At 39.7% G+C, this 10,947-nt stretch overlaps 3 protein-coding genes across 6 annotated transcripts in view; 2 read left to right on the top strand and 1 right to left on the bottom strand.

Annotated features, from left to right (window-relative positions):
• Nucleotides 1–10,947, bottom strand: part of LOC101739587 (calbindin-32) — a 198,297-nt gene that overhangs the window by 82,409 nt on the left and 104,941 nt on the right. The window lies entirely within an intron of this gene.
• LOC134198648 (uncharacterized) lies at nucleotides 13–3,730 on the top strand. The gene is made up of 3 exons (XM_012689664.4): nucleotides 13–2,663; nucleotides 2,831–2,967; nucleotides 3,371–3,730. Exons 2-3 carry the CDS (start codon nucleotides 2,831–2,833, stop codon nucleotides 3,597–3,599), a joined length of 366 nt encoding a protein of 121 aa, XP_012545118.1. The 5' UTR covers nucleotides 13–2,663; the 3' UTR covers nucleotides 3,600–3,730.
• On the top strand, nucleotides 5,373–7,819 carry LOC119628347 (uncharacterized). Its single transcript, XM_038018146.2, has 3 exons — nucleotides 5,373–6,725; nucleotides 6,893–7,029; nucleotides 7,471–7,819. Exons 2-3 carry the CDS (start codon nucleotides 6,893–6,895, stop codon nucleotides 7,697–7,699), a joined length of 366 nt encoding a protein of 121 aa, XP_037874074.1. The 5' UTR covers nucleotides 5,373–6,725; the 3' UTR covers nucleotides 7,700–7,819.

Raw genomic sequence — 10,947 nt, 5'->3', positions numbered from 1 at the left:
GCAAAACTAGCAAGAGGACTCGGCCGCAGTCCAGACAGTCCATAGACATCATACAGCGATTGATTGACATTGCAAACGTTGAATGTTATAACAATCGGAGTATCTATTCATGGTGACAGTATTTGCAAGCTTGATGGAAGGCCCTAATTTTTATATGCGAATAGGTTTTATCTAGTGGTAGGATACTTAAAAAAATATGTTATACCTTTTATAAAATATATAAGTAATAAAATATTATAATAAAACTGTTATTAATAAAGTAACATGTCATCTCGCACGAAACTGCAGTGGACAGCTTCAGAGAGTTTGTAGACTCAATCGGTGGCGTCTACGGATCTCTTCACCAATAATACGGTTAAGGGCCACCTAGGTTTGACCCTCTTCTTCTTCGATCACCTTTTTGGCCAATCTGTACTCTCCGCTATGTACTGACGAATCCCAGATATTTGATACTGTTCGTGATATTTAATATTATCCAAAATAGCTCCATGACTTCCGGCCCCACTTATAGCCTGTCCATACCGCGCCACCTTTATCCTCGGCAGACTTTACCCCATGATCTACAAGCGGAGTAGACTGTTATTTGATAGTTAGTTAACACTTAATAAAACTTGTGTCCGTGCCGTAATGACCTATGTGAGTATAGTGTTCTCCCAAGCAACTTGCACCTAGATCCTTCAGTGCCGTATTTGCAGGGTAGCAATTGGAGAGCCATGGCTTGTAAAAAACGTCGATTGTCACGACGATTTATTTCCAACCCATCCGGAAACAGCTGAAGTCAGCGTCGGAACATTACTTTGATAAGGCACGATAGCAACGCCACCTTGGCCGTCGCAGACTACATTCTGCACATGGTCCATGCAGGAGCAATTAAGCGTCGTCTTCTTAGATACGTCGTAACGAATTCACCCGAACTTCTAGTATTTTTGCTAGATCCCTGTAGCTCTGAGACTAGGATCAGGCATAGAGACTCTGGACCATACTCGTCGAGCTCGTCGCAGAGTTCAATGTGGAACCTAGCCCATAGAGCATGAGCTCACCGAGATTCTCTCCGGATCTTCTAAGCGGGTCGTGATTCTGATCCGGTAGTTAATGCATTCGAAATTTAGCGGCCCCTAAGCTGTTTGGACTCCTTTGCAGGTTATCGTGCAGCCGTGAGGAAATCTTACCCCTGATGGCTAATAACAATCATCGCGTGAGTTTTTGACGCCACAAAGCAACATTATATTATAATCTTGTTAAGAAGTGTAACTAACTACCTTTAATCCAACCTAATCTAAATCTCTATCTCTATCTATTCTCTATCTAATCTAATCTAATTTAATTTAACCTAGTATAGGTATGTGGGTTTACGACGAAAGGAAAGATCTTTCACCGAGCGGGTGATATTGCTCGGTAGACCGACGGTCCGAATGTTGTTGTTCGGAACTTGTATATATGCAAGCTTATCTTGAAAATGTCGTTAGCGAAATTCAGGCATCTGTCATATATCTTGCGTTGTATGAGAGCTACCCGCCACAGATAATTTCAGTTTCAAAGCTTTTGCCTTTACTTGTCCATCTACTGTTTAATTATTAAAATAAAATCCTCGTTTCGACCAAGGTAACATTGAATATCGGATCAAAGTCAAATACATCTGATTTGAACATCCGTCCATGTTTTATTCGGTTCTTGTTTTCATATGGAACTTCCATTGGTGCGCTGTGTTCTTGTCTATTTTTGATCTTAATCATACACCTCAACATAATGATTACTAGCATAACAGGACACTCGACCTGAGAGGCGGCTCGTGCCATTGTTTACCACTCAAATTCCCGGAGCCGTAGCGCATTCTGTTCTTGTCTGTCTACAAGGGCGGGGTGGCCTTACCCAGATCAACTCCCGTGTGGAGCTAAAGACAAGCGGTAGCATACATTATCCCGGATACTCCTGGCATACAAGGCCATCTCGAAGAAACCACGTACAGTGGTCAGTAGTGACCCACACCACAGTCCCAATGGTGGGAGAATACATTCTCAAGGGACTTCCCGCGCGATAACCAAAACAACGACGATATACATAAAAATTGTGTACTGACAATAATATCTATATCTGATTATTATGTAGATCATATTGAAAATTAATTTTTACCTCGCAAATATATTGACGTACATTATGTCAAGCTATGTACTCTTAACGTGGAATTTTTAAATTATTGTATAGGTGGGTGAACGAACTCAGAGCCCAACTGATATATCATCGGTCACCGGAGCCCATAGACATCTACAACGTAAATGCCGCCATCTATCTTGTGATATGAGTTCTAAGGTCTCAGTATAGTACAACGGCTGCCTCACACTTCAAACCGAAACACATTATTGGTTCACGGCAGAAATAGGCATCATTCATAGACATCATTTTGGATACCATCACTTTTGATAATCACAATAGAAATATGGCTCAGTTCCAAATTTAGAACGTGTCTTTCTTTAATACTTAACGTATCATTTCATGTTGTAAGTGCAGTAGTCCGGTAATCTTTATTTATAATACTGTATTTGATTCACAAAATAATATATCTTATCTACTCGTATATTGTGGAGTATAAATAAACGCGCTGAAACTCGAATAGACATCACTACTGACTTTTCAATTTGAATTTCAGTTCACTTCTTTGCTACAAGGTGAGAATTTTTATTTTCATATTTTTACTACTACCACTTTTACTGTTTAGTACTTGCAATGTGCCCACAACAAATTTGAAGTATATATAACTTAAATTCGCAATCTAAACAATATCTAAAGTATTGTTTATTACTATCTCAATTCCTTTTCGCTCGTTCATTCACAGATGAAGTTCGCTCTTCTGTTCGTATTGACCGCAGTCGTCGCCGTGTCAACTGACGAAGTGGCTGACCCCAGCTCCACTAACAGAGCTAACGGCTTGAGCATCGGCAGTATTGCTCCAAATGATAGACTGTTACGGAGGTGAGTTTTTTTGGAATAATTTGCAAATTCTCAGTGTCAAGACGAGTTTGGAGCCATCATTATTTAATATCGTATAATATCTACACATTTAAACTAATATTATAAAGCTGAAGAGTTTGTTTGTTTGAACGCGTTAATAACAGGAACTACTAGTCCGATTTGAAAAATTATTTCAGTGTTAGATAATCCATTTACTGAGGAATGCTATAGGTTATATAACATTACGCTAAGACCAATAGGAGAAATAGGACCAAACGGAGCACCAATAAAGAACGTTTCAAAATCGGGGTATTTTTCCCTTTTCAGAGCTTACGCTATATGTAGATATACGCCAAAGCAACTATTCTACGCGGATGAAGTCACGGGAAAAAACTAGTATTTAATATGAAATGATATGTTTCAGCTTCGTTGTGACTCGTGCTGCGACAGCCAGCTCGCAGGCTGTCAACGTGAGGTACACGGCGCCCGCCGGTAGACGCGTCAGGGCCGTCCGAGCCCGGGAAGTAGGGGTGTCCCAGTTCGCGACCGTCCGCCTTGTCGGGGGCGGGGTCGGTTCAACTTTCGTCACTCTCCAGTTCAGAAACTCGGCACGAAGAGGATATCACTTCAATGTACAAATTTGGGGACGCTAAGACTCATCTGTCCACCCGTCAAACACATGTGCATCTGTTTGTGACTCAGACGTTTTAAATTTAAGAAACAATACTATAGTTTATTAATGGATTTGTATTCAAGATTGTTAATTAAAATTTATTTAAGTGGATTCGTTTCACTTTGAACGGTGTAATCCCGCTCTAGTCTAGCTTGCAAAGCGTCGACTTGAGACACTTGAAACTTACTCAAGGCAGTGGCAGAGAGTGAACTTGTCTGGCTATTTTAGCAAAACAATAGATCTAGCAAGAGGACTCGGCCGTAGTTCAGACAGTCCACAGACTTCATACAGCGATTGATTGACATTGAAAACATTGAATGTTATAACAACCGGAGTATCTATTAATGGCGACAGTATTTGCGAGCTTGATGGAAGGCCCTAATTTTTATATGCGAATAGGTTTTATCTAGTGGTAGGATATTTAAAAAAAAGATGTTATTCTTTTTATATATAACTAATAAAATATAAACAAAAATAAAATACAATACATAATAAAATTATTAATAAAACTGTTGTTAATCACGTAACACGTCATCTTGCACGAATACGTACCACCATTACACCTAATCCAATATTTAGAAGAGTAGGGACAGAAATTATACAACACCTTTGAGACTCAGATCTCATGTCTATAGGCTCCACAGACCAGTTTAGATCAGATGGACCGTGATCTGGTTAACACAATATCAACGCTAAGGAAAAAAAACAGCATTATCGTAAAGTTTGTTTCCGCCATAATTCGATGAACATGTTTTTGTAACCAAAGACGACGAAAGAAAATATAGTTCATTTTTTTATGTTTGAGGGATTACTGGTAGCCCGGTGGCCTTTCCAGCTTCACCAGGACAGTTGGGCGAGTAAGGACTCAGCCAGAATGCTGGTAAAATGATAAAACACAGTTCAATAATTGTTATTGATGCTTGGCACGAGACGACTTTAAATTTGAAGCCGGTTTCATCTTACTGTGTTAGAGTAAGATCAGAGTTAAGACTAAGCACGTTAAGTAAATCTTATCATAACATTAAGGTCCATCGATAACATCGCTATTCTCTTCTGAAACTGCAGTGGACAGCTTCAGAGAGTTTGTAGATTCAATCGGTGGCGTCTACGGATCTCTTCACCAATAATACGGTTAAGGGACACCTAGATTTGACCCTCTTCTTCTTCTATTTTTCTTTTTCTTCATCTATTTTTGCTAGATCCCTGTAGCTCTGAGACTAGGATCAGGCATAGAGACTCTGGACCATACTCGTCGAGCTCGTCGCGTAGTTCAATGTAGAACCTAGCCCATAGAGCATGAGCCCATTCAGATCCTCGCCGGATCTTGTCAGCGAGTCGCGATTCTGATCCGGTAGTCAATGCATTCGCAATTTAGCGACCCCTAAGCTGTTTGGACTCCTTTGGGGGTTATCGTGCAGCTGGGAGCAATTTTTTTTTCTTATTGCTTACATGGGTGGGCGAGCTCACAGCCCACCTGATGTTAAGTGGAGTTCTACTTAAGTAATATTTTATGTATATACATGTGGGTATATATATACCAAAACTTAATAATACACGTCGGACCTAACTCACCTTAAATATATGCCATGAATAATACATATCTATGCGAACATTATAGGAAACGAAATCCCCAAATTGTGTCTTATAAAATTTGTATAAAGATCGAAGCCCCGATAAAGGAAAAATTAATAAAAAAAATAATCTAATCTAATTTAATTTAACCTAGTATAGGTTTGTGGTAGAGGTAGAGAGATCTAATTTAATTTAACCTAGTATAGGTTTGTAGTAGAGGTATGTGGGTTTACGACGAAAGGAAAGATCTTTCACCAAGCGGGTGATATTGCTCGGTAGACCGACGGTCCGAATGTTGTTGTTCGGAACTTGTATATGCGAGCTTATCTTGAAAATGTCGTTAGCGAAATTCAGGCATCTGTCTAATATCTTGCGTTGTATGATGGCTACCCGCCACAGGTAATTTCAGTTTCAAAGCTTTTGCCTTTACTCGTCCATATACTGTTTAATAATTAAAATAAAAGCCTCGTTTCGACCAAGGCAACATTGAATATCGGATCAAAGTCAAATACATCTGATTTGAACATACGTCCTATCGGTTCTTGTTTTCATATGGAACTTCCACTGGTGTGCTGTATTCTTGTCTATTTTTGAACTTAATGAGACACCTCAACATTATGAAAACCGGCATAACAGGACCCTCGCCCAGAGAGGGGGCTCGTGCCATTAATTGCTACTCAAATTCCCGGAGCCGTAGCGCATTCTGTTCTCGTCTGTCTACAAGGGCGGGGTGGCCTTTCCTAGATCAACTCCCGTGTGGAGCTAAAGACAAGCGGTAGCATACTTTATCCCGGATACTCCTGGCATACAAGGCCATCTCGAAGAAACGGCGTACAGTGGTCAGTAGTGACCCACACCCAGTCCCAATGGTGGGAGAATACATTCTCAAGGGACTTCCCGCGCGATAACCAAAACAACGACGATATACATAAAAATCGTGTACTGACAATAATATCAATATCTGATTATTATGTAGATCATATTGAAAATTAATTTTTACTTCGCAAATATTTTTGACGTACATTATGTCAAGCTATGTACTCTTAATGTGTTTTTTTTAAATTATTGTATAGGTGGGTGAATGAACTCAGGGCCCAACTGATATATTATCGGTCACCGGAGTCCATAGACATCTACAACGTAAATGCCGCCACCTATCTTGAGATATGAGTTCTAAGGTCTCAGTATAGTACAACGGCTGCCCCACACTTCAAACCGAAACGCATTATTGCTTCACGGCAGAAATAGGCATCACTAATAGGCATCATTTTGGGTACCATTACTTTTGATAATCACAATAGAAATATGGCTCAGTTCCAATTCTAGAACTTGTCTTTCTTTAATACCAAATGTATCATTTCATGTTGTAAGTGCAGTAGTCCGGTAATCTTTATTTATAATACTGTTTTTGGTTCACAAAATAATATATCTTATCTACTCGTATATTGTGGAGTATAAATAAACGCGCTGAAACTCGAATAGACATCACAACTGACTTTTCAATTTGAATTTCAGTTCACTTCTTTGCTACAAGGTGAGAATTTTTATTTTCATATTTTTACTACTACCACTTTTACTGTTTAGCACTTGCAATGTGCCCACAACAAATTTGAAGTATATATAACTTAAATTCGCAATCTAAACAATATCTAAAGTATTGTTTATTACTATCTCAATTCCTTTTCGCTCGTTCATTCACAGATGAAGTTCGCTCTTCTATTCGTGTTGACCGCGGTCGTCGCCGTGTCGACTGATGAAGTGGCTGACCCCAGCTCTACTAGCAGAGCAAACGGTTTGGCAATCGGCAGTATTGCTCCAAATGATAGACTGTTACGGAGGTGAGTTTTTTTGGAATAATTTGCAAATTCTCAGTGTCGACACGAGTTTGGAGCCATCATTATTTAATATCGTATAATATCTACACATTTAAACTAATATTATAAAACCGAAGAGTTTGTTTGTTTGAACGTGTTAATCTCAGGAACTACTGGTCTGATTTGAAAAATTATTGTTAAAAGTTCTTGTCTAAAAGTGTTAGATAGTCCATTTACTGAGGAATGCTATAGGCTATATAACATTACGCTAAGACCAATAGGACAAATAGGACCAAACGGAGCACCAATAAAGAATGTTTCAAAATCGGGCTATTTTTCCCTTTTGAGAGCTTACGCTATATGTAGATACATATAGCGTAAGTAATGTATTCGCCAGAGTAACTATTCCACGTGGATGAAGTCGCGGGCAAAAACTAGTATTTAATATGAAATGATATGTTTCAGCTTCGTTGTGACTCGTGCTGCGACAGCCAGCTCGCAGGCTGTCAACGTGAGGTACACGGCGCCTGCCGGTAGACGCGTCAGGGCCGTCCGAGCCCGGGAAGTAGGGGTGTCCCAGTTCGCGACCGTCCGCCTTGTCGGGGGCGGGGTCGGTTCAACTTTCGTCACTCTCCAGTTCAGAAACTCAGCACGAAGAGGATATCACTTCAATGTACAGATTTGGGGACGCTAAGCCTCATCTGTCCAGCCGTCAAACACATATGCATCTGTTTGTGACTCAGTGGTTTTACAATACTATAGTTTATTAATGGATTTGTATTCAAGATTGTTAATTAAATTTTATTTATATGAACTCTGTTGTTTCATTCACTTTAATCACTTCGATAAAGCGGCACGACACGAGAACCCTCTCATCGTGGCCGCCGGTAACTACATTCCCGATCCTGCGGACAGAATGGAAAGCAGTCGACGTCGCCCAAAACACGTCATCTCGGATCCTCCCGATCCACTAACGGTGCTTCTAGGTACTTCAAGCACCGGTCACCGTTCTCGTCGAACCCGTCGCTTGCGACGAAGGGCTCGACGAGTAAATTAACTCCCAGACACAGCCCACTGAGTTTCTCGCCGGATCTTCTCAGTGGGTCGCGTTTCCGATCCGGTGGTAGATTCTGCGAAGTACGACTCTTGCTAGGGTTCGTGTTAGCAACGTCATCAGGTTTGAGCCCCGTGAGCTCACCTACAAAAGTTAGGGTTACACTGACATAGCCTCTCAAGGCTCTCAGCTTAGGTAGGAAAAAAAAAATCACTTTAAGCTGTACAATCTCACTATCCCACTTCCTACTTGATTCAGAAATTGACATTAGGGAGATTCTACTTCGCAAGCTCAATTCATCATCATCGTCATCATCAGTCCACGAAAGCTCACAGCTGGACTTATGCCTCCCCCAAGGTTCGCCACAATGATCGGTCCTGTCCTCAGGACCACATCCAGCGAAATCCGCAACTAAGATAGGCTCAATAATTTTATATAAATTCGTAGTTGGCGAATTTAATGATGTTATCTTAAAAGAAAATTATATTGTGGTGTCGTGGGACACCAGGTAGGAACGAAGTTCCTTCGGCTAATGTAGAATCGACACAAATTGCAAAAAAAATCGTGCTCAATTTTATGTAGGTTTTCTTGATTTTTCTCTTAAATTTTGCTGATTAGTTTATTTAAGTACAAGAAAGTATTTAGGAAATTCAGTATTTTAGGAGATAATAAATTACTTAAAATAAAAAAAACATCGTAATTCAAATTATCAACTAAAATAACAAAATATGTCTCTTTATTTTTGTTTGACAACATAAAATTACATAGAAATAGAAAAATAGAAATAATAAAAATAATTACAAAATAGAAAGAGAATGGATGAGAGAACGAAAAGAAAGAGGGAGAAAGAGAAAGGTATTATATACTACGCGCTTGTGTATGTGACTGTCGCGCCTGCGCACGTCTCATTTAACGGTTTTATTCCACGCACTTTTTTCCACGTATTTTTTCTTACGGTTTTACTATCACATTTTTTTCAGTTCGGTCGCGCAGCAAAATCCCTATCCCCTCCAAGCCTGCCGTAAGGAACTTTGTTCCAAAAATCAGAGTATATATTATTATAATGATGAGAATATACCCGTATCTTGGCGGTAGGTGTTATTCCGTCGTTGTTGGTTTACCAGTAAGCTTCATTTTTCTATGCCATAATTGAGGTTGGTTTTTTGTTATGACATAAGATATATTTCGAGATAAATGTTGCTAAAATCTGCGGACCAATTCCACATGCCTCACGTGTCCCCTAGGCGCAGGGACCTCGCAGGGTGTTCGGCACCTGGCCGAAAAAAAATTAACATTGTCTTGCCTAATTCAGATAACAAAATGTTTTATTATTCAAATGGGCCTTAATGGTAAAGACACTTTTATATCGTCGCAACTTCACTACTGATTCAGAATACAGATTCACCGCAGAGAAAGACCGACCCGCCGAACTTAGAACACGCTCTTTCCTAATTTAAGTGTGTCAAAATGTTCAAACAATTTTTTTTTCCTACTTGTTCGCTATGAGCCCAAGAGCCTATTCCAGTAACGGCCGGACGGGTAGGTGACTTTAGACAAGTTCTCAAATACCATATACAAGGCTAGAACTACAACTAGATCCAAAAACCTATTCAGTGCCGCTATTTTGAGAACTGGTTCAACCCAAGCGGCTTCTTGTTCCACAAATCGCTCAATGCTTGTTACTCAAATTTTTACGTAGATACCTTAAAATAAAGCTATTTTTTTTTAAATATGGTCAATATCTAAGTCTTTTGTCACCGTATAGCGACGCCTTAAGCAACTTTGGCACAGCCTTCTTCTAAAGTGGATCTGCCTGCAAGGCAAAGGGGCAATGTGAACTCAAATGGAACGATTACGGTATAAATGTTAATGGAGTGTTACTGAATGAGAAGTGTTTTTGAAGTCGTCGTGGCCTAAAGGATAAGACGTCCGGGCATTCGTGTTGAGCGATGCAACGGTGTTCGAATCTCAGGCGGGTACCAATTTTTCTAATGAAATACGTATGTGCTTAATAAATGTTCACGATTGACTTCCACGGTGAAGGAATAACAATGTGTAATAATAAAAATCAAACCCGCAAAAATTATAATTTGCGTAATTACTGGTGGTAAGGACCTCTTGTGAGTCCACGCGCGTAGGTACCACCACCCTGCCTATTTCTGCCGTGAAGCAGTAATGCGTTTCGGTTTGAAGGGTGGGGCAGCCGTTGTAATTATACTTGAGACGTTAGAACATATATCTCAAGGCGGGTGGCGCATTTACGTTGTTGATGTCTATGGGCTCCAGTAACCACTGAACACCAGGTGGGCTGTGAGCTCGTCCACCCACATAGGCAATAAAAAAATTAAAAAAAGAGATTTGCCGACGACCTCATACGTATAACCGAAAATCCAGAAACTTTACAATAAAAGATTGAACAACTTGCATACGACAGTGAAAAGGTTGAACTATCAATGAACACAAGTAAAACAAAGCTGATTACAAATAACAATAAAGTTCCTATCAAACTTAACAACACAGCTAGAATACGTAAATGAGTATTCATACCTCAGCCAAATTAAATCGACCAAAGACCTCACAATAAAGGAAATCAATACGGTTAACGGTAAATAAAATAGGGTTAGCAAAATTAAGAAAACAAAATTAAATAAAGACCTTAGATATAAAATATCGAACACAACAACTGAAATGGAAATGAACTGGACATCTAATTCGAGATAAAACAGAAAAATGTGCCAAAAGAGTGACAGAATGGTGTCCAAGATATAAAAAGTGAAATAGCGGAGACAATAGTATAGATGGGAAGATGACATCAAAAAAGTGGCAGGAACGACATGGATGAGAAAAACGGAGGATAGAACATTATGGAGAACCCTTGGGGAGGCCTA

Source organism: Bombyx mori, chromosome 20, assembly GCF_030269925.1.
Source record: "Bombyx mori chromosome 20, ASM3026992v2".
NCBI classification, from domain to species: Eukaryota; Metazoa; Arthropoda; class Insecta; order Lepidoptera; family Bombycidae; genus Bombyx; species Bombyx mori.
This window is presented reverse-complemented; position numbering and strand designations above follow the sequence as displayed.